At 42.5% G+C, this 24,092-nt stretch overlaps 1 protein-coding gene across 1 annotated transcript; it reads left to right on the top strand.

Moving 5' to 3' along the window:
- Window positions 1-1,918: 1,918 nt before the first annotated feature.
- Window positions 1,919-23,184, top strand: LOC119933165 (stem-loop binding protein). The gene is made up of 8 exons (XM_038752500.1): window positions 1,919-2,022; window positions 8,243-8,404; window positions 10,404-10,508; window positions 12,987-13,046; window positions 15,607-15,738; window positions 19,079-19,228; window positions 21,108-21,189; window positions 22,281-23,184. The coding sequence occupies exons 1-8, from the start codon at window positions 1,949-1,951 to the stop codon at window positions 22,395-22,397; spliced, it is 882 nt and encodes a 293-aa protein (XP_038608428.1). The 5' UTR covers window positions 1,919-1,948; the 3' UTR covers window positions 22,398-23,184.
- Window positions 23,185-24,092: the final 908 nt, after the last annotated feature.

Genomic DNA, 24,092 nt, shown 5'->3' with positions numbered 1-24,092 from the left:
TTTAGGAGCAGGTTCGCGGCCTTTCCTGGTCTCTTCCTCCTTTCAAGGCCCTACTGAGAGCTCACCTCCTCCAGGAGGCCTTCCCAGATTGAGCCCCTTCCTTCCTCTTCCCCTCTCCATCCCCCCCATCTTACCTCCTTCCCTTCCCCACAGCACCTGTAATAATAATAATAATAATGATGGCATTTATTAAGCGCTTACTATGTGCAAAGCACTGTTCTAAGCGCTGGGGAGGTTACAAGGTGATCAGGTTGTCCCACGGGGGGGCTCACAGTCTTAATCCCCGTTTTACAGATGAGGGAACTGAGGCCCAGAGAAGTGAAGTGACTTGCCCAAAGTCACACAGCTGACACTTGGCAGAGCCGGGATTTGAACCCATGACACCTGTATATATGTGTGTACATATTTATTACTCTATTTATTTTACTTGCACATATCTATTCTATTTATTTTATTTGGTTAGTATGTTTAGTTTTGTTCTCTGTCTCCCCCTTTTAGACTGTGAGCCCGCCGTTGGGTAGGGACTGTCTCTATATGGTGCCAACTTGTACTTCCCGAGCGCTTAGTACAGTGCTCTGCACATAGTAAGCGCTCAATAAATACGATTGATGATGATTTATTTTATTTTGTTAGTATGTTTGGTTTTGTTCTCTGTCTCCCCCTTTTAGACTTAGTGCTTTTAGGCTTAGACTTAAGCGCTTAGTACAGTGCTCTGCACATAGTAAGCGCTCAATAAATACGATTGATTGATTTAGACTGTGAGCCCACTGTTGGGTAGGGACTGTCTCTATATGGTGCCAACTTGTACTTCCCGAGCGCTTAGTACAGTGCTCTGCACACAGTAAGCGCTCAATAAATACGATTGATTGATTGATTGAAACCCTCTGTTTATTTGTATATATTTACTATTCTATTTAGTTTATTTTGTTAATATGTCTTGTTTTGTTGTCTGCCTCCCCCTTCTAGACTGTGGGCCCATCGATGGGTAGGGACTGTCTCTATATGTTGCCAACTTGTACTTCCCGAGCGCTTAGTACAGTGCTCTGCACACAGTAAACGCTCAATAAATACGATTGATTGATTGATTGAAACCCTCTGTTTATTTGTATATATTTACTATTCTATTTAGTTTATTTTGTTAATATGTCTTGTTCTGTTGTCTGTCTCCCCCTTCTAAACTGTGGGCCTGCTGATGGGTAGGGACCGTCTCTAGATGTTGCCAACTTGCATTTCCCCAGCGCTTAGTCCAGTGCTCTGCACACAGTAAGTGCTCAATAAATACGATTGATTGATTGATTGAAACCCTCTGTTTATTTGTATATATTTACTATTCTATTTAGTTTATTTTGTTAATATGTCTTATTCTGTTGTCTGTCTCCCCCTTCTAGACTGTGGGCCCGCTGTTAGGTAGGGACCATCTCTATACGTTGCCAACTTGTACTTCCCCAGCGCTTAGTGCAGTGCTCTGCACACAATAAGTGCTAAATAAATACGATTGAATGAATGAATGAATGAATGAATGAATGCAGCTCAGAATCTCCCGCCAACTCCCCACCCCCCCGCGAAGAAACCAGCCAATCAGCTGCCTCGCCCTCCTCCGCCGCCCGGCTCGGCGCCCCGGGACGATTCCACTTCGGATGGAGGGGGGGACTCTTAAATCTCAATCGCTTTCTCGCTAGTTACCTCGGCTACAAAATTGGTTTTCATATTTGCATGTCTCTATTAAAGGGAAATAGTAAGTAGAGAGCAATTATTTCATCTTTTAGTGGTCCGAAAGGGAGTTGTAGGGGCTGACTTGACCGGGCGTCCCCCCCTCTTCGGCCGCGATGGTTTGTCCCGACGGCGGCGCGCGCGGGGGCCTATAAAAGGCGCGGGCCGTCGCGCGCGTCAGCCAGTGGGCGGCCGGCGGGAGCGCGTGAGGTGGGGTGCTGCGGTCTGCGCCGGCGCCATGGCTTCCCGCAGGCAGAGCCCTCAGCCCCCCGCAGCGCCCCCCGCAGGCGGACCCTGGGGCGGCCAGCACAGGTAGGGCGACGCGGCCGGTTCTTGGGGCGCGCGCGCGTGTTGTGGGGGGGGGGGGCACCGCGCATGCGCCCAACCGTGGCGGGAAAACGGCCTTTCCCGTAGCCTCGCGCCCCTCCCCCCCTTCATTCATTCATTCATTCATTCATTCACTGAGCGCTTCCTGTGTGCAGAGCACTGGCCTAAGCGCTTGGACAGCACAATTCTGCAACATATACAGACAATCCTTCTGTAGCAATGTACTCACAGTCTAAAAGGGGGTCTGGACTAAGCGCTTAGTCCAGTGCTTTGCACACAGCAAGAGCTCAATAAATACGATTGATGATGGAAAGGGGGGAGATAGATATTAAAACTAGTGAATGGCATTCATTCACTCATTACTTCCCAAGCGCTTAGTACAGTGCTCTGCACATAGCAAGCGCTCAATAAATACGATTGATGATGATTTATTGAGCGCTTCCTGTGTGCACAGCACTGTGCTAAGCGCTTGGGAAGTACAATTGGGCATTCAGTCGTGTTTATTGAGCGCTCCTTGTGCAATGGCATTCATTCACTCATTACTTCCCAAGCGCTTAGTACAGTGCTCTGCACATAGCAAGCGCTCAATAAATACGATTGATGATGATTTATTGAGCGCTTCCTGTGTGCACAGCACTGTGCTAAGCGCTTGGGAAGTACAATTGGGCATTCAGTCGTGTTTATTGAGCGCTTCCTGGGTGCAGAGGAAAGCACAATTCTGCAACATGTAGACACAATCCCTACCCAACAATGTGCTCACAGTCTAAAATGTGGGGGGGGATATATATTAAAACAAATGAACAGGCATCAATAGCATTCATTCACTCATTCAGTCGGATTTATTGAGCGCTCCTTGTGTGCACAGCACTGTGCTAAGCGCTTGGGAAGTACAATTCGGCATTCAGTCGTGTTTATTGAGCGCTTCCTGGGTGCAGAGGAAAGCACAATTCTGCAACATGTAGAGACAGTCCCTACCCAACAATGTACTCACAGTCTGAAAGGGGCGGGGGGGGGGGGAATAGATATTAAAACTAGTGAACGGGCATCAATACCATTCATTCACTCATTCAGTCGGATTTATTGAGCGCTCCCTGTGTGCACAGCACTGTACTAAGCGCTTGGGAAGTACAATTCGGCAGTCAGTCGTGTTTATTGAGCGCTTCCTATGTGCAGAGGAAAGGACAATTCTGCAACATGTAGAGACAATCCCTACCCAGCAGTGTGCTCACAGTCTAAAGGGGGGGGGGATGGATATTAAAACTAGTGAACAGGCATCAATAGCATTCATTCACTCATTCAATCGTATTTATTGAGCGCTCCCTGTGTGCACAGCACTGTACTAAGCGCTTGGGAAGTGCAATTCGGCATTCAGTCGTGTTTATTGAGCAATTCCTGTGTGCAGAGGAAAGCACAATTCTGCAAGATAAAGAGACAATCCCTACCCAACAATGTACTCACAGTCTAAAAGGGGGGGGGGGGGATAGTACAGTGCTCTGTACACAGTAAGCGCTCAATAAATACGATTGATGATGATAGATATTAAAACTAGTAAACAGGCATCAATAGCATTCAATCACTCATTCAGTCGTATTTATTGAGCGCTCCCTGTGTGCACAGCACTGCACTAAGCGCTTAGGAAGTACAATTCGGCATTCAGTCGTGTTTATTGAGCGCTTCCTGTGTGCAGAGGAAAGCACAATTCTGCAACATGTAGAGACAATCCCTACCCAACAATGTGCTCACAGTCTAAAATGGGCGGGGGGGGGATATATATTAAAACAAGTGAACAGGCATCAATATCATTCATTCACTCATTCAGTCGGATTTATTGAGCGCTCCCTGTGTGCACAGCACTGTACTAAGCGCTTGGGAAGTACAATTCGGCATTCAGTCGTGTTTATTGAGCGCCTCCTGGGTGCAGAGGAAAGCACAATTCTGCAACATGTAGAGACAATCCCTACCCAACAATGTACTCACAGTCTAAAAGGGGCGGGGGGGATAGATATTAAAACTAGTGAACAGGCATCAGTAGCATTCATTCACTCATTCAATCGTATTTATTGAGCGCTCCCTGTGTGCACAGCACTGCACTAAGCGCTTGGGAAGTACATTTCGGCATTCAGTCGTGTTTATTGAGCGCTTCCTGTGTGCAGAGGAAAGCACAATTCTGCAACATGTAGAGAATCCCTACCCAACAATGTGCTCACAGTCTAAAATGGAGGGGGGGGATAGATATTAAAACTAGTGAACAGGCATCAATAGCATTCATTCACTCATTCAATCGTATTTATTGAGCGCTCCCTGTGTGCACAGCACTGCACTAAGCGCTTGGGAAGTACAATTCGGCAAGTGATAGAGACAATCCCTACCCAACAACAGGCTCACAGTCTGGAAGGGGGAAGACAGACAACAAAAGCAAGGGTTCAGCATAGTGCTGTGCACACAGGAAGTGCTCAATAAGTATGAATGAATGAATTTAATCACACTTATTAGTAATAATAATTATGATATTTACTAAGCTTACTATATGTCGAGCATTGTGCTGGGGTAGATGCAAGGTAATCAGGTTGCCCCACACGTGGGGCTCACAGTCTTAATCCCCATTTTCCAGATGAGGTAACTGAGGCACCGAGAAGCGGCTTGCCCAGGGTCACACAACAGACAAGTGGTGGAGTCGGGATTAGAACCCACGTCCTCTGGCTCCCAAGCCCGGCCTCTTTCCACTAAGCCACGTGGTTTCTCTGTTTATTGAGCGCTTTCTCTATGCAGAGCACTGTACTAAGCGCTTGGGAAGTACAAATCGGCAACATATAGAGACGGCCCCTACTCAGCAACGGGCTCGCAGTCTAGAAGGGGGAGACATTGAATGAAAATAAACAGGCGTCAATAGCATCCAAATAGATAAATAGAATTATAGACACATGGTCCTGTGGGGTAACCCCCTCTCCCCCACCACCCCCTTTTTTAAAATATAAAATCCTTTCATTTTTTGGGTGAAGATTTTGAAAACCCGTTTCTCCTTCCCATCCTATTTCTCCTTTTCTTTGCAGCCTCTGAAGACCAGAGATTTTAGGCCTCAGATACAGTCAGTCATATTTATTGAGCACTTACTGCGTGCACAGCGCTGTCCTAAGCGCTTGGGAGAGGACAGTGTAACAACAGATGCATTCCTGCCCACAGCGAGCTCACAGTCGTATTTACTGAGCGCTTACTGTGTGCAAAGCGCCTAGGAGAGTATAGTATAACCAAGAGAGACATTCCTGCCCACAATGAGCTCGCAGTCAGTCGTATTGAGCGCTTACTATGTGCAAAGCACTGTACTAAGTGCTTGATTCCTGCCCACCACGAGCTCACTTTCAGTCATATTTCTTGAGCGCTTACTGTGTGCAGAGCACTGTTCCAAGTGCTTGGGTTAATATTATTATCAAGTGTCCTCGAGTCGCTTCCGATCATAACAATTCAGTATTTTCTCTAGCACATCCTGTCTTCTGGGAAATTAGAATACAAAAGTAATCAGTGGCAGTCCCTGCCCAAAACGAGCTCACAGCCTAGAGGCGGGGGAAGACAGACCACAATACAAATAAATAAAATTGCAGATAGGTACATTAGTGCCTTGGGGCTGGGAGCTCGGGGAAGAGCAAAGGGATAAATAAAATTACAGATACGGGCATAAGTTGCTTGGGAGCTGGGAGAGAGCAAAGGAAGCAAGTCAGGGCAGCGATAACAATCTGATATTTATTGGGCTTTACTTTGTGCAGACTGTTGAGGACAATGGAGTTGGACTCCTGACCTCTAGGTTGTAAATTCATTGTGGGCAGGGAACGTGTCTACCAACTCTGTTTTAGCGTACTCTTCCAGGCGCTTAGTACAGTGTTCTACACACAGGTGCTAAATAAATACAATTGATGCCTAGGAACTTAGTCTAGTGGGGCAGATGGGCATTAAAATAAATAATAGGTAGGGGGAATGGCCGAGTGTAGGAATATTCACCTATTGTGCTCTCCTACACACTTAGTGTGATGCCCTGCTTGTAGCAGATGGCCCAATAAATACCACTGATTGATTGATAAGGGCTGTGGGGGAGGGGTACCTAAATGTTTGTGGGGTGAGAACTCAAAGGCTTAGGTAACACAGAAAGGAGGGAAGGCGGGGTGGGGAAATGAGATCAATAAGGGAAGCCTTCCTGGTTTAATAAAATATTAGTAGGGTTTTGATATGGGGAGAGTGGTGGTCTGTCGGAAAACTCCTCTGGGTTTGGACATAGAAACCCCAAGACCAGAAGCTCTTATTTAGGCGCAATGTTGAGAGTGAGAACTTAGTATCTCGTTCCCTTAGACTGTTGAAAATGCCTTAAATTTGAAATTTATTACATATCTATTCTACTTATTTTATTTTGTTAGTATGTTTGGTTTTGTTCTCTGTCTCCCCCTTTTAGACTGTGAGCCCACTGTTGGGTAGGGACTGTCTCTATATGTTGCCAATTTGTACTACCCAAGCGCTTAGTACAGTGCTCTGTACGTAGTAAGCGTTCAATAAATACGATTGATGATGATGAAAATGTGGGAAGGTTAAAAAAAAAAATCCACCCTACTCCCCATATACATAAAGTACATTTCACTTAGTAATTTAACAGGAGCCTCGTGGAGTAAGAAAGACAAGGTAGGAAGAATGCTTCACCTTTTAAGAGAAACAAGGTTTTAGATCAGAAAATAAATAAAAATGGTATTTGTTAAGCACTTACTATGTGCCAGGCACTGTACTAAGCGCTGGGGTGGATACAAGCAAATTGTGTTGGCCACAGCTCCTGTCCCACATGGGGCTTAGTCTTAATCCCCATTTTATAGATGAGGTAGCTGAGGTCCAGAGGAGTGAAGTGATTTGTCCAAGGTCACACAGCAGACAGGTGATGAGGCAGGACTAGAACCCAGGTCCTTCTGACTCCCAAACCCGTGCTGTATCCACTCCGCCATATAAATATATGCTTCCCCTGTAAATATAAAGTTGTACTGGAAATCAACACCTATGGCGTGCAAAAGCACTGTACTAAGCATTTGGAAAAGTAGAGCTGCAGAAAACAGCTAGAAAAGCAAATGTGTCTTAGAGGAAAGACCAAAGACTGGGAAACAGAGGACTTGAGCTTTAATCAATCAATCAATAGTATTTATTGAGCGCTAACTGTGTGCAGAGCACTGTACTGAGGGCTTACTTTGCCATTTTTCCTGCTGTGAGTCCAAGGGCAAGTCCCTTAATTTATTGGAGCCCTAGCTTCCTCTTCTGTAAAAAAAAAAAAAAAATGTTCTCCATTCTACAGGATGTACCCACAGTTTCCAGAGATTTAGGAACTTAAACTGGGTTTTGTTCTATTTAACAGCAAAGGCCCGGGAGTCAGAAGGTCATGGGTTCTAATCCCTGTTCTGCCATTTGTCTGCTGTGTGATCTTGGGCAAGTCGCTTCATTCCCCTGTGCCTCAGTGACCTCATCTATAAAATGGGGATTGAGACTGTGAGCCCCTTGTGGGACACAGACTGCATCCAACCTGACTTGTGTGTGTCCACCCCAGTGCTTAGTACAGTGCCTGGCACATAGTAAGTGCTTAACAAATACCATAATTATTAATTATCGTTATTCTTTACATCACAGACCCAGGATGACTGCATTCCTAAAATGTTCAGCAGTCCTAAAAATGAACCTCATTCAATCAGGACCACAGAAGAGATGAAAGGAGGTGGTACTTGGCCCCAGTTACTACCTCAGTGGGCCTCAGGTTCCTTGTCTGTAAAATGGGGGTTCAGTACCATGTTCTCCCTTAGCTAAGACTGTGAGCCCCGTGTGGGACAGGGACAGTTTGTGTAATCTAATTGTGTTATAGAGTATTGGCACTTAATAAATTTTATTATACCTGACCCAGAGCTTGGCACTTAGTAAACAGTTATCAAATAATATAATTATTAAAACATCCCCTGCCTTCAAGGATCTTGCAATCTAATGGGGACACAAATTTATGTACAGAATGGGAGCCGTAGGAAGATTAAGGATCAGATTATTAATAATTTAGGGTTTAAATGCTGGGGGTGCTATTGAGACTAAGTATGTCATTCCAGCTAGCCTAGTAAGTGCAGAGAACAAGAAACGTTGTGGCAAAGAAGACATGGATACAGAGTGAGAGAATAATATTGTATGGACTGATTAATCTTATTTCTTGTAGCAGCCCATCTCCAGTCCGTTGGTCAATTGGAAGAAAACGCTGCGCAGATGGAAAGCACAGAAATCCAAATCATCTTGATTCTTCTATGCTCAAAGAGGACCCATTGAAATTCAAATGTTCAAATGAAAACGAGAATAGGAATACAGACAACAGACATGAGAGGTGAGACGTTTTGCAAAATTATATTGGGTGCTTTCTATTTAGTAAGGTGAGTAATGGCTGATTTAAAAGACGAAAACAGTATATTAATTTGGAAAGTTGTTCAAAACTATGTAGCTCAGCATATCGGGTGGATGGCAGCTAATTTTCAAAACGGTCACACTGATGAATCACATTTTTATGAGCCGGTTTGAGTATGCCCAACTCAATTTGGTTAGTAAATGGCATTGGGTTATCAGCCTTAAAGCTGGTAAAACTGGTCGCTAAGGAGTTTCTGTTTGATGTGGAGATGAATTGGTAACCACTGGAGGTCTTTGAGGAGCGAGGAGGTGTGGACTGCAATTTTTGGGGAAGAGTGATATGTGCAGCAGGTAAGTATGGATTGGAGACGGGAGAGAGGAGGCAAGAAGGTGAGCAAGAAGGCTGATGCAGTAGTCAAGGCTTCGATCAGCCTGGTAGCAGGTTGGATAGAGAGGAAGAGGTGGATTTTAGAAATGTTGTAAAGGTAGAAGTGACAGGATTTGATGACAGACTGTGTGGGTTGAATGGAGGAGATTATTTGAATTAAGGTTGCGGGCTTGTGAGAGGGACATTCATTTGGTGGGGCCGCCTACATTGATGGGAAAGTAGATGGTACAACAGGGTTTGGGCGAAAAAGGTGAGGAGTTTTGTTTTGGACACGTTTAAGGTTGAGGTGTCGGGGAGACATCTAAGTAGAGATATCCTAAAGGCAGGAGGAGATTCGAGGCTGCAGAGAAGGCGAGAGATCAGGGCTGGAGAGGTAGATTAGGGAATTGTCTGCCTAGAGAGTAGTTAAAGCTGTGGGAGCAAATGAGTTCTCCAAAGGGGTGGATGTGATGGAGACTAGAAGGGGGCCCGAACTGAACCTTGAGGGACTCCCATAGTAAGGGGGTGGGAGGCAGAGGAACCAGTGAAAGGAACTGATGGATAAGGTAGTATATCCTGAAAGTGGAATGATTGGAGGCTGGGAGAATCAGTATTGGTGATGATTATTTTCTCTTGCCATTTGAGAAATTGAATAGAAAGCAGAAAGTCTTAATAAGGAGCTATTTTGATCCTTACTTATCTTTCTATTTAATGGAGTGTTAGAAAACTGTTGGAAAATTTCTAGCACATTTAAACACCTACCATAATCACCAATATCTTCATGTCAGTATATTTTACTTTTGTGGAAATGTCACTAAACATGGGCTTGAAACCAGAAGTGCTAGCCTGTCTGTATTGTACTGCCAGGATATTACATGCTCTTTTAAAGTAATGAAGCCACTCATCATTGCCTTTTGAGTGTGCAAAGGATGCATAGCATTTTACAAATTTAGGAAAGCAAAGTTTTTATATAATGCAGTTAGAACTTTAAGTTCCTTATCAGCAATGTTGGTTATGTGCATCAAGGTTTGATTTTTGAGCAGTGTCCAGTCAGTAATAAATCTCACTTTCATCATTCATTCCCATTAGCAAGACTCAAGCTTTTCATAGTCAATAATAGGATTTTTACTAGGATGCACTGCCATTAGTTACCCTAGCTTTTTTTTTTTTTTAGTATTCAAAGCTGTTTTCAACTAATTTCTAGGTCTTTATGGGCCATTGGGGTAATAACTGGTACATAACTATGAACATACTGTATTCAGAGCACTGTACTAATATAATATATTATTGATTTTTAGCAGAAATACTAGGTAATTTGTATCATGCTGGCTAATGGGATAAAGTTGAAAAAAGTCTATTTCAGTTTAGCTCTAATCTTCTGTTGGTTTCCAGACCTCAACAGAAGCCTTTCTTAAGTTTAGAATGAATATCTTAATTTAAAACTGCTTGACTCAGTAAAGTTTCATATAAACCTTTCAAAGTTAATGATAGGTTCCCAAGATCTGGAATATTTTATATTACCTGAACCTTAATCTGGAATCCATTTTAGGAACTGACTAGAGATGAAACTGGAGGCTTAATGGTTTAAATGAATTGTCAAACTTTTTTTTTATAGTTTTACGACCCCTGAAGGTCCCAGACCCCGCCCAAGATGCTCTGATTGGGGAAGTGTCGTTGAAGAGGATGAAATGAGGACAAAAGTTAACAAAGAAATTGCAAGGTGGGTATTGAGAATTTTTATTGTGTGTTTTACAAGCATCTTTGTAATCCTTCACCATAATTCCAGCTATTTGCCTCCCGCTTCTGCCTTGTTCTTGGTTAGAGTTTATAAACCCATGTTTTGATATTAGACTATTTTTGACACCCACCGTGTTTGAGCCAACTTTGTGCACATTAAATCTACAAAATTGTAAAAAGTGTAATGAGATGTCTGCTTAGGTGATTTCTTGCACCTCAGTCTGTTCTTTAAGCAAACCTTATAATTGATTCATTTTGAAGTCCATTAATTACTTTACGAGCTTCGTGCTAACTTTATAAATACTTTTCTTACAATACATAAAATACATGGTTTCCACAGCCATGAAACTCCTAGACCACAAAATCTTTTTGATAGTGAAATTGCCAAAGCAATTTAGTGTATGTGTATCTTGAATTCATTTACCATAATGATATGCTATTTTAGGTAAGTTAGATCATCTAAACCATAGAATAAAGTATATGCTAGAAGAACGTTCCTGGGATCCAGAGGATCTGGGTTCTGATGATGATGATGGCATTACTCTGCCACTTGCCTGCTGTGTGACTTTGTGCAAGTCTCCCAATTTCTCTGTGCATCAGTTCCCTCATCTGTAAAATGGGGATTAAGACTGTGAGCCCCATGTGGGACAGGGACTGTGTCCAACCTGATTAGCTTGTACCTACTTTGGCTCTCAGTACAGTGCCTGGCACATAATAAATGTTCTTAACAAATATAATCTTTTAAAAAAAAAAGAATCTTTTGTTGTGAAGGTGGTCTTTGTGGCACATGGATCTTGAGTCAACTGAGCAGGGCTGAAGTTTGGCCAAAAGAATATGTTTAAAGGTTTAATTGTGTTAATGTAGTTACCTTTACATTCACTATTATTTTATCCTTGAGATTCAGTAAGACAAAAGAATGGTTCTTAGACGTTCCAGTCTAGTCCTCTCTCATTAATGGTACTTACTGAGCCCCTACTTGTGTACAAGGCTTTTGGGAGCAAACAGTAAAAGCAGGAGACTGTTCTTGAGAAGCTTTTAATGTCGTGGGGGTGGGGGGAGACCTCAAGATACAAAATTAATAAACATACAGTGGGAACAAGAGGAAAAATGTCGCTACAGAGGATAAAAATAAAACAGTCCTGGTTTGGATGTAATGGTCTAGTGGCATTTTATTCAAGTCCTAGCTCCGCAACTTAAGCTTTATGCAAGTCTCTCAACCAGTCTTGGGCCCCAGTTTCCTCATTTACAAAGCAGGGCTATGAATACTTGCTTCCCCTTCTTCACTGGGATGTTAAGGGAATAAAATGAGATGATATGAAAGCACTTTAGAAAACTAAGTGCAAGCAATTTTGAAGTATTATCATGCGACTTTGTTAGATACCCCTCTAGCTTAATGATTTGCTCTAAAAATGGGGATAACATAACAGGAGTTATGAATAAATAAGATAATTTGTGAAAATGTTTTGAGCATAGTCTTAAATTTGTGAGCATCTGAGTGAGGAGCTAACGAGCAGCTTGATAGACATTTTAAAAAATTGCTCTGTAATTTAAGTATAGATTATGAAACTTGTTTTCGTACTTTACCGGGGCATCTTTACTCGGGTTCTTTTCCTGTTCTCCCTCCCCCTTAGTCTCTGAACCCTATGCATTATCTTGTATCCACCCAAGTGCAAGTGGTACAGTGCTTGGCACATAGTAATCACTTAACAAATACTACAGTTATCTTTAGCAGGTTCTACATTCCTTCCGTTTTCAAGCTTCTTTTGAAATTATTTATTTGCTTTCTTGTGGTCAGCCATATATTAGGTTTTTGTAAATTAGTTTTCAGTGCTGTTTGGGTTTTTTTTCAATTCTTTTTTTTTTTCCAAGTACAGTGATAGCTGGCTCAGCTGTAGATTACATTTATCCCATGTGCCCATGCAAATTCCTATTCCTGCAAGGAACCTAGAACTTGCCCAATTTTGTACCTGCATTTTTTAACCTAGTCTCTCTTGTAATGAAGGGTCAGCCCTAGGGAAATAGGGAGAGTTAGAAACGTGGGAGGAAATCAATCAGTCAATGGTATTTGTGGGTTTTTTTTTATATAAACTGCAATGGGCAGTCTTAGAAAAATAATCTTGCTCTAACTTGTGTTCATACTGGAGCATACTCTACAGTTTAGTTACTCAATATTAGAGGCGTAATCATAACTCTACCTTCTTGTCCCACTTTCTTTGAACAAAAATAATATGACTTATCTAAGCGATGACAAGCATATTGTTGTTAGTGCTGCTCTCCTTGACAGTTTTCACGTTTGGTGCAACAGTCCTTAGCTACAGTAAGCACCATGCTTCCACTGTAAATTTGCCCAAAATCTTACCCAGCCAGAATTCTTACCTATCATAATGTGTAAGGAGACTTAAAAATGCTAAAACTGGATGTTTTAAATATTAAAATAAATATTAAAATGAATGTTTTATAGATACAAAAGAAAACTCTTGATAAATGAATTTGGAAGAGAACGGAAGTCATCTTCTGGAAGGTGAGCTGTGTTTAGTGCTTTTTTTCCTGTTTAGGGTTTATTCAAATAGCCCGGGGGTGAAAGTCAATGCTTTTGTTGCCTGCTAATGCTATTTGGTTTCATTTATTTTATGCTGACATAAATAACTAGTTTTCACTTGAGTGAAGACATTCAGATCACTTGGAGAAAGGCAACCCATGTCTTGACACTTTAAATATAAAATACACAGGAAGCCCTCAATCTCTTAATGCAGTTGGTTCCTCAAAACAACATTTTAAATCATCACAAGTTGGAATGTCAGGCATTCATTCATTCGTATTTATTGAGCGCTTGCTGGATGCAGAGCACTGTACTAAGCGCTTGGGAATAATAATGAGGGTATTTGTGAGGCGCTTACTTTGTGCCCACCACTGTTCTGGGCGCTGGGGTGGATGCGGGGTCAAGAGGTTGTCCCAGGTGGGGCCCGCGGGCTTCATCCCCATTTTGCAGATGAGGAAACTGAGGCCCAGAGAAGTGAAGTGACTTGCCCAAAAGAAGTACAAATCGGCCACATATAGAGACAATCCCTACCCAATAAGCAGCAAGGCTCAGTGGAAAGAGCACGGGCTTTGGAGTCAGAGGTCATGGGTTAAAATTCCAACTCCGCCAGTTCATCATCATTCGTATTTATTGAGTGCTTACTTTGTGCAGAGCACTGTACTAAGCGCTTGGGAAGTACAAGCCAGTTGTCAACTGTGTGACTTTGGGCAAGTCACATAACTTCTCTGTGCCTCAGTTGCATCATGTGTAAAATGGGGATTAAAACTGTAAGTCCCCCTGGGACAGCCTAATCACCTTGTGACCTCCCCAGCACTTAGAACTGTGCTTTGCACATGGTGGGCGCTTAATAAATGCCATCATTATTATTAATAACGGGCTCACAGTCTAGAAGGGGGAGTCTCCTCTCCCCCTCCTCCCCCTTTCCATCCCCCTGGCCTTACCTCCTTCCCCAAAGCACCTGTATATATGTATATAAGTTTTTATGTATTTATTACTCTTTATTGATTTATTTTACTTGTACATATTTTATTAATTTTATTTTGTTAATATGTTTTGTTTTGTTCTCTGTCTCGCCCTTCTAGACTGTGAGCCCACTGTTGGATAGGGACCGTCTCTATATGTTGCCAACTTGTACTTCCCAAGCGCTTAGTACAGTGCTCTGCACACAGTAAGCGCTCAATAAGTACAAATGAATGAATGAATGAACTAATTTTCCTCTAGGAAAAATGAAAGAGGGAGAATGGTTCCTGAACCAAGGCCGGATGTCCTGCTCTTAGTAAAATGACCTCAAATTGTATACTCAGTAATCGATGAGTTATATAGCTGTATTGCTGTGTATGTGTAACATAGCAATCAGGTGACATAATGTCAAATAAAAAACGGAGGGTGGTTCGTTGAATAGGATAACTCTATACTATTACTGTATTGTCCAGTGCACCCTTTACTCCTACCGACAAATAGTTCAAAAAACCTAGACAAATTTAAAACAGTCAAATTATTTAAAAGAAGTGACTGGCAATTCCTTATTAATGAACCATGCTTTGTAGCTGCTGAAAACCCCCACTTGTGTCTCCCTTTAAAGCAGACAGCTAGCCCCTATCCAGTGATGGTATGTTTTCTTGGTGAAATCCCTGTCCTAGGCCAGTGGACTTAGGAGAAAATGGGAAAAGTTACGAAGAACCTGATGGCGACTCCAGTAGAGCTTGTTTGATGCCACTACAACAGTTTGGGCTTGGGGTTCCTGCCGGAGGGCAGTTGAATCTATCCCAGGCTGGGTGGGTCTGGTGTGTCCTGGGTGCTTTCACTGGGCTCCCGAGCAGTTTTCCCTCACTTCCCCGTCTAATCCTCTCCCCTCCGGTCCCCTCTTTGGCTTCAGAGCTGGAGGGTTGGGACTGGACCAGGATGGGCTGAGGGGAGGAGCCAGCAGAGTGTTAGGATGGAGCTATGGAGCATTCCTGCAGTGGTGGGGAAGGAGGCCGGTATTAACTCATTCAGTCGTATTTATTGAGCGCTTACTGTGTGCAGAGCAGTGTACTTTAAAGCGCTTGGGAAGTACAAGTTGGCAACATATAGAGGCAGTCCCTACCCAACAGTGGGCTCACAGTCTAGAAGGGGGTAGCCACAGCAGTAGCCCTATTCTCTTCCTCAGCTCTCCAGCTTTATTAGCCTCTGAGCTGGGGGATGAAGAGAAGGGGCAGCAACAGCATGAAGCACAGTGAACAGAAAGAAGGACTTTTGGGACAGGAATGTCATGTGGACAGTGGGGACAAAGTTATTCAGAACATATTTTATGAGCCTATTGTCATTAAATCAGGTTCAGTGTCAGTAACCTGAAACGGGATATATTCAGGGTTGGTGGAAATGTGATTGGTTGTAAGCCAAGGACTTCCTGATGTGTTTGCTTCAGTAAGATTGTTCCTTTGTAAGCCTGCATTTCCTCAAACTTTTGTAAAACGCGTATAAAAGTTGAGGAAGAGTTTTGCAAGAAAGTGCTTGCTTTTTGTGGGTGTTTTAACGTTGCACTGCATTTCTTAATCATTAGTTCTGACTCAAAAGAGTCGACGGTACCAGCAGAACTAGAAACTGATGAAAGTGTTCTGATGAGAAGACAGAAACAAATCAACTATGGAAAGAACACCATTGCGTATGACCGATACATTAAAGAAGTTCCAAGGTAAATTTTTGTTTAACCTGGAATGGAATATGGCTTACATGTCTGCTTCCTTTAGAAATCTAAAAAAAAAAAATTAAAACTGATTTCTAGGGACACTATTAACCTCCCAGTGACATAATGTTACAGTTTTCTAAGCAACATTAGTCTCCTTAAAATGAAGTTCTGTGTAGAACTGAGTTTGATTTTCTTTTTCAGTGTAAGATAATTAATGCATTGTGACATTGAAACACAAAAGATTTCAAAGTTGGCTTTGAGTTTGTGTACAGGTATCTTGTCATTCCTTTTAGCAAAGATGGGAAATTGACCATCTGTCTTGTGAGGATTTCAGTGGATTCAGTTGACTCTCCCCTAGCTTTATCCTATCTAAAAATCTAGAGGTTTATTCTCTTTCTTTTGTCCTTAAAATTTCAGTCTTCAGCCATACTGAGCCTTGTCTCTGCAAATGTGAGAAATATTTGTGTGCATATGCACTCTACTTTACAGGTTCCCCAGTGAGGATGGGGAAATGCAGGGTAATATTTGTGTGGGATGCTTAGACAAAAAGGTACTATCACTTTGAGTGTGTTTCCAACCCATTTGGCCCCTCTCTGTGTACTTTTTGTGCCACCTTTCTGCCACCAGCAATTCATAATCCCCATAAAACCGTTTAGCTCTACGAATGTAGAATCTGTGAGCCAGTAAAAACTGAGCCAGGTTTAAAATGGAACCTCTCATCCTCCTCCTAAATCTACTCCTAATTTTCTTATCTCAGACAATAATACCATCTCCCTGTCTCAAAGTTCACTATTTTGATGTCATACACTTGACTCCTTGCTCTCCCTCATTCCTTAAACTTAGAAGGCCAAATCCTGCTGGTTTTTTCTTCCCTGCCCCTTCCTTTCCTCCCAAATTGCTACGAATGTGGTGCAGCATGTAGTGGATAGAGCATGGGCCTTGGAGTTAGAATGTCATGGGTTCTAATCCCAGCTCCATCACTTGTCTGCTGTGTGACCTAAGTCGTCACTTCACCTCTCTCTGCCTCAGTTACCTCATCTGCAAAAAAATGGGGACGAAGAGTGTGAGCCCAGTGTGAGACAGGGACTGTGTCCAACCTGGTCAACTTGTATCTACCCCAGTACTTAGAACAATGCTTGGCACATGGTAAGCGCTTAACAAGTACCATAATAATAATGATATTATTATTCTAGTCCAGCTAGGCTATTGTATCGGCCTCTTTGGTGGTCTCTCTGCTTTCAGCCTTTCCCCTCTCCGGTTTATACTGAAAATTACCATGCGTGGTTCATCTTCCTGATGTATCACTTGGCACACATTCATTCAATTGAATTTATTGAGCACTTACTGTATGCAGAGCTCTGTACTAAGCTCTTGGGAAAGTACAATCCAACAGTAAGCAGTGACATTCCCTAGGCACAAAGATCTTACAGTCTCAATCTCTCTCATCTCTCCTCCGAAGCCTCCACTGTCTCCCTCTGCATCAAGCACTTTGTAACCTATACCTCTACCTTGTTCTCGACTTTGCCATCTCTTTTGCTCACACTGTTACTCTTGCCTGCAACTCTTTCCTCCCAAATCCGACAATAGCTCTCCCCAGATTCAAAACTCCCCTAAAAGCCCGCCTCTTCACTATAAGAAATATTCTTGGGGTAATTAGGCAACCTCAAATAATTAGCTATCAGGTGGGGTTTGGGGTTTGTTTTTTGCTTTAATTTTTTGATGGTATTTGTTAAGCACTTACAATACGCCAGGCACTGTACTAAGTGCTGGGGTTGATACAAGCTCATAAAGGTTGGACAGCGTCCATGACCCACATGGGGTTTACAATCTCAGTCTCCACTTTACAGATGAGGTAACTCAGGCGCAGAGAAGTTGAGATATGTCCAAGGTCACACAGGAGACATGTGGCTGGATGGGGATTAGAACCCAGGTCTTGACTCGAGGCCTGTGCTCTTTTCATTAGGCCACGCTGTTCTCCGTTAAGATCTTTCATCTCTGAAGCAGCGTGGCTCAGTGGAAAGAGCACGGGCTTTGGAGTCAGAGGTCATGGGTTCAAATCCCGACTCCGCCTATTACCAGCTGTAGGACTTTGGGCAAGTCACTTAACTTCCCTGGGCCTCAAGTTACCTCATCTGTAAAATGGGGATTAATACTGTGAGCCCCACGTGGGACAACCTGATCACCTTGTAACCTCCCCAGTGCTTGGCACATAGTAAGCACTTAATAAATGCTATCATTATTATCAAGGAGCCTTATATAAGAATTAACCCCTGCTTCTCTGGGACTTCCAAACCTCTTTCTACCTGTCTTCCTAAGACAGTTCATTACATCAGCGTTCTAAGCCACTTCTTGAAAGGGTACAGCTAGTAGTTCAGCCTCCTTTGGGGGTCTTTTTGCCCATCCCACTTTTGAAGTGAACCCCTAGAACTCCTGGCCTCCTGGATAGAGCAGAGGCATAGGAGTCAGAAGGATATGGGTTCTAATGCTCTGCCACCTGACTGCTGTGTGATCTTGGGCATTTCACTTGTCCTCTGTACCTCAGTTACCTCATCCCTAAAATGGGGACTAAGGCTGAGGCCCATGGGACCTTGTCTTTGTCCAAGCTGACACAGTAAGCTTGTTATCTACCCCAGCACTTAGTACAGTGCCTGGCACATAGTATATGCCTCACCACAAAAGCACAAATCCAGTTTTGTCCCAACTCAATTGTTTCCGGTGGTAGCGGGCCATAGAGTATTGTCAGCTCCAGGGACCTGAGCCTAAGTGGAAAGAGCACGGGCTTTGGAGTCAGAGGTCGTGGGTTCAAATCCCGGCTCCGCCAACTGTCAGCTGTGTGACTTTGTGCAAGTCACTTCACTTCTCTGTGCCTCAGTTACCTCATCTGTAAAATGGGGATTAAGACTGTGAGCCCCGCCGTGGGACAACCTGATCACCTTGTAACCTCCCCAGCGCTTAGAACAGTGCTTTGCACATAGTAAGCGCTTAATAAAAAATATGCCATCTTAGGTTGGATTTAGACTTCTTTGGTGTGGCCATAGCACATCTGCTATTCCTGGAAATAGGGACTAGAGTTCTTTCCAGTTCAGTTGGTGTTTGGCTGGTAGAAATTTTACGGTCGTAGGATTTGTTGTGGAACAGATCGTGCCGGCTTTAGAGTGTCTCACCGGAACAGTTTCTCACTCCTCTCCCCTTTTTTGGTGTGGAAATTGTTGGGTATGTCTTAAGGTTAGAAACCAGCATCCCCTTGCCCTTTATTTCTTTTCTTTACCGCATAACAGGCTGAGATCAATATAGCAGTGGTGATGTGGAGTACTTTTTTCGTTTATATTTCCTCTTTTGGTTATAGGCACCTTCGGCAACCTGGAGTTCATCCCAAAACACCCAATAAATTTAAGAAGTACAGCCGACGGTCTTGGGATCAGCAGATCAAGCTGTGGAAGGTTGCTCTGCATTGTTGGGATCCTCCAGCGGAAGAAGGGAGTGACTTACAAGACATGTATGTATAAATGAAGTTAACTTGTTCAATGTACTAAACTGGGCAAGAGATTAACATCTTAAAAATACTTGGCCCTTGTAGCCTTTTCTTTTGATCGTTTTTAACTAGGATAGCTTGTTGAAGTTCTTTCTCTCATCTTGCAGACTTGTGTTCTTCTAAGCCCTCTATCAAAAATGAAAACAAAAAACAAGTCTCGGAGGAAGATCTTTGGGTGGCCAGTGGTTAAAGGGAGGGGATATTTATTCATGGCATTTACCGTGTCAGTTCCATTTTCCTGGGAGTTGGCTATCCAGAAGCAAAGACCAGTTCTCCTCTTTAGATTACCTCTGGAGGATGGTGCTTAGTCCCTGCCCCACATGAGGCTCACAGTCTGTATCCAACCTGAATATCTTGAATGCTTAACAAATACAATAATTGTATGCCTTAGAAATTGGGGGTCTCCATGAGCTAAATCATCCCATCCTTGATGCCTGGGGGCCATGCACCCTTCTTATCACACCACATTTCACCTCCCAATGCCACAGGAGGGCCCGATGTGGAAGTGTCTTAAAGATTTTGGGGTTTCCAGGGCAACGCTTTTACTGTTTGAAAAATGGCAAGCCAGAGTACCCGAGCACTCTTTTTAGTGCCTTATTATTACTAATTGTCTTTATTGAGCGCTTACTGTGTGCAAAGGACTGTACTAAGCACTTGGGAGAGTACAATATTTTGGAGAGGCCTGAGTAATGGAAGTCAGGAGCCCAGAGGACACCTGAGAGAGATTCAAGGGCCATCATGAGGGAGGACACCTACCCCCCCCCCCACCCCCACCACACACACACCTCACCTACACAAGCTATTACTGTACCATCAGTCAATGAGTGGTATTTATTGAGTGCTTATTATGTGCAGAGCACCGTACTAAGCACTTGAGTAATAGAACAGAATTAGCAGGCTCATTCTTCCCTTCTAGAGGAATTGTGTATACATTTTTTTCATATCTTAAAAACTAGATTCATGACAAAAAGGTAGCATAATTTATGAAACAGATACGGGGTGGTAAAATAAACCTGTCGTCCATCTGTCTGAATTTGTAGAAATTCTCATTTGAAAACCTCTATGTAAATATTTTTCTTGAATAGTGAGAAGTACCTGGTAGGACAAGTCTTCAATCAACTAGTGCTTACTCAAGATAACCTAAATAGTCTCATGACTCCAGTTGGCATCAGGCTAGCAGTCGGGCGGCTCAAAAACTGACCCAGATTTTTGAGTGGCAATAGGAATGGCACCATGCACTGCTCACAGACACGCATGTATTAGCTGTTCTCCTCCTGCCAACCCTCTCGTGTAGTTTGGGTCTGGGTGTTTGGTAATGCAAAATAATGCTCTTTTTAAATCTTTAAAGACAATAATTGGAAAGTTGAATGTCCATTAGATTACTTTTAGATCAGCCTTATATAAGTCATTGATCTGTATGAGTGTTTCTCAGTGTGATCTACATTGATAACATTACCGCTGGTTCCCTTTAGACTGTAAGCTGGGTGTGGGCAGGGAATGTGCTTGTACTCTCCCAAGTGCTTTGTACAGTGCTCTGCACACAGTAAGTGCTCAATAAATGCAACTGAGTGAATGCTGGTATCAGAAGCTTTGACCTCTGATGTGGTCCCCTTTGAGAGTTGTGCTCCTGATAATGTTTATAGATTGTGGTTGCCCTCAAGCTCTCCCCATTCTAAAAAGAAAGCATATGGGTAAGCATTTGCAGGCCAGGCATGATGGTCTCGGAGAGGAAAGAGGAAAGTTTGACCAAAACAACCATTTCCTCCAAAGTGGATTTTAGACAGAAAAGTTTTAATGTCCTCCGGATCTTCGTTAAAATGCACTGGCTTGTTTGTTTTCACAGTAGTCCTGTTGATCTCGGTGAAATGGAGACCGAATCTGCAGAGAGTAGCTCCGAATCACAAACGAGCTCTCAGGATAACTTTGTAAGTATGCCTAATCAATCTTTTTCCATCCTGGTGTATGGCAGATTAGTTGGACATTTGGACAGTTGTGAAAGGAAGTTAAATATGCCTTAAGAGAAGATTCAGCAAATGTCTGAAAATGTTTTAGGTATCAATATTGTACAGTGAGGACCATTTAAAGGCTTAACTGCAGAGATCATGGCTATACCATACCAATTCCTAGGGTAACCCTTTCTGTGACCCAATATGTGAAAATATTTTTAAATTCTTCAAAAACTTTGTGAGTCAGTAAACTTAGTAAAATTTGGACTGAAATGATTTTCCATCAGCTCCTTGCTTTCTGAGTTGAATTTGTACTCTTTGGCTTCATTAAAGCCATATTTTTTTTTTAACTGAACTTGCTGTTTTAAATAAATCTTCAGCGGGCATTTACACGTCAGTCGTATTTGAGCACTTAATGTACTAAGCTTTTGGGAGAGTACAGTATAACAATACCAGATACATTTCCCTGCCCACAATGAGCTTACAGTCTAGAGAGAGAGGCAGACATTAATTAAAATAAATAAAATTACAGATATGTGTATGTGTTGTGGGGCTCGGGGAGGGGAGTGAATGAAGGGAGCAAGTCAGGGTGATGCAGAAGGGAGAGGGGGATGAGGAAAAGCGGGCTTAGGGAAGGTCTCTTGGAGGAGATATTGCATAACTCTTTGCACGGTCCTATTACATAACTATTTGTAATATGGCTTATTCACTTAATTTCAAAAATGGCATGCTCAGCCAATCGTAACAATTCATATGATGGTTCTTGCTGTATTTCTTTAACAATTTGGGGGCTTATTTAGCACAATCATGTTTTTACCTCATCCCAAAGTTTTCTTGCAGTGTACTGTAACATATCCTAATTGTAGGGGGTAGTAGATGAAACTCCAAACAACCTACATCATTCAGGAGCTAATTATTTCTTTGCCCTTTTACCCTTAATTTTGGGACAGTCGGTCATCTTGTTCGGGCAGTTTATCTCTGACAGAACGATACTGATTGCTGTTTAGAGGTGTATTTGTGGGGCTCTGGCACTTCTCTTTAACTACTGATCCATATCTTTGTTTTTCTAGGATATGTATTCTGGCACTCCCACAAAAGTTAGACACGTTGACTACCAGGCGGAAGATGAGTTTGATTTAGAGGCTTGTTTGACTGAACCACTGAGAGAGTTCCAGCCTTTGAGCTAATGGGGCCAGCTGGAGGTGATTTTTAAAGATGGAAACCCCCTTTTTAAAAATAGGTGACATTTTACCCCAGGGGAGTTTACTGGTGAAATATTAGCCAGGGTGTGCAGTGTGGATTTGTAATTGGGTGTTCCTTGTTAATAATTCACACCTCTGGGTCATGATCTCCTTGTTTTCTTTTTAATTGACTTTAATTTATAAGTATGGTTTTGCAAGTTTTCAAAACTCAGCAAAATTCATGAAAAGGAAACTTTAAATAACAGGGCAGCAACTTATTAACTCTTACCATCCCCGAATCTATCCTGAATCCTTTAAATGACTTTTCCTAAGTACTTTTCATTGCATAGCTAAAGTGCAGCGGAACTTTCCTTCGAATGACTGAAACCTCCTGGTTTTTCCACCTATAAGATTGGCTTTCTTATAAATTTAATTTTGTTATTGTCAGTGCCATAATAAACTGTTCTATTTCATGTGGGATTTGGGATTGGAGAGTGAGTTAATGGAGTTGTTACGAAACTGAGCTTTAATAAAAGAGCTGCAGCCTAAATTTGGTACTGTAAATAGTTATTACTCTTCTAGTAATATTCGAAGAAGAGTTCAGTAGTGGAAGGTATTTAGGATTTTTCATGCAACCATTTATTCATGTAAAATTGTTGTAATTGTACAGATAGATTTTCCTGTTATTTGCACTTGTAAAATTCTTGTTGACAGTTCATGTTTCTATTGCTTTTGTATGGGACCGAATTGCCAAAATAAAAGGAAAATAAATTGTGGTCACGTGTTATTAAATGATCAGGGTGTTGAATGCCTTGGTTTCACAAATTCAGTACCATGTTAAGAGAAACAATAGTATACTAATAAGGATAGTAGTAATTAAGCGTTTATTCTGTGCCAGGCACTGTACTAAATGCTGGGATGGTTATAAGTAAATCGAGTGGGACACGGTCCATGTCCCACCTGGGGCTCATAGTATCAATCCCCATTTTACAGATGAGGAAACTGAGGCACAGTGAAGTGACTTGCCCAAGGTCACCCCGCAAGCTATTTTAAACATGGTGTTTGGCATTGGTCGAAGCAAATGATTACTAGGAATAGAAGCAGAAAATAAAAGTTATTTAGGGATTTAAATTGGGCATTTGAATTTTGTGTTTAAATTGAAATTCTGAGTCCGCAACCAGTGAACACCTGTTAAACGTTTTAGTAGGGTGCTTGAAGACTGTTGTAATTATTTCTGTTTGCCCATAGCCTTAATGTTTCACCAGCAATATAATAGTCCTGTTAGTGGGATGTTGAGAAGCAGTGTGGCCTAGCTCTAATCCTGCCTCTTTCACTGTCTGCTGCGTGACCTGGGCAAGTCACTTAACTGCCCTAGGCCTCAATTTCTTCAACTGTAAAATGGGGATTAAATGCCTGTTGTCCATGCAGGACAAAGGACTGTGTCCAACTTGACTGCAATTGTATCTACCCCAGTGTCTGACACACAGTAAGCGCTAAACAAATTATCCTTAAAAAAATCCTCTAAACCCAGGCTTGTACTGTTTCACATCTAAATGATTTCTTTCAAAAAATAAAAAGCAGATGTCATTATTGGGGTCCATTCTCGGTTGTGCGGTGGCTTGGTTGGCTCTGCTTAATAGCTCTAGAGGTTTCAGGTGCCTCTGCTTTCGTTCTTTCTACACAGCAGCTTCCTGTGCCTTT

Source organism: Tachyglossus aculeatus, chromosome 10 (assembly GCF_015852505.1).
Source record: "Tachyglossus aculeatus isolate mTacAcu1 chromosome 10, mTacAcu1.pri, whole genome shotgun sequence".
NCBI classification, from domain to species: domain Eukaryota; kingdom Metazoa; phylum Chordata; class Mammalia; order Monotremata; family Tachyglossidae; genus Tachyglossus; species Tachyglossus aculeatus.
The sequence above is the reverse complement of the archived record's forward strand: the minus strand, read 5'-3'. Positions and strand labels throughout refer to the sequence as shown.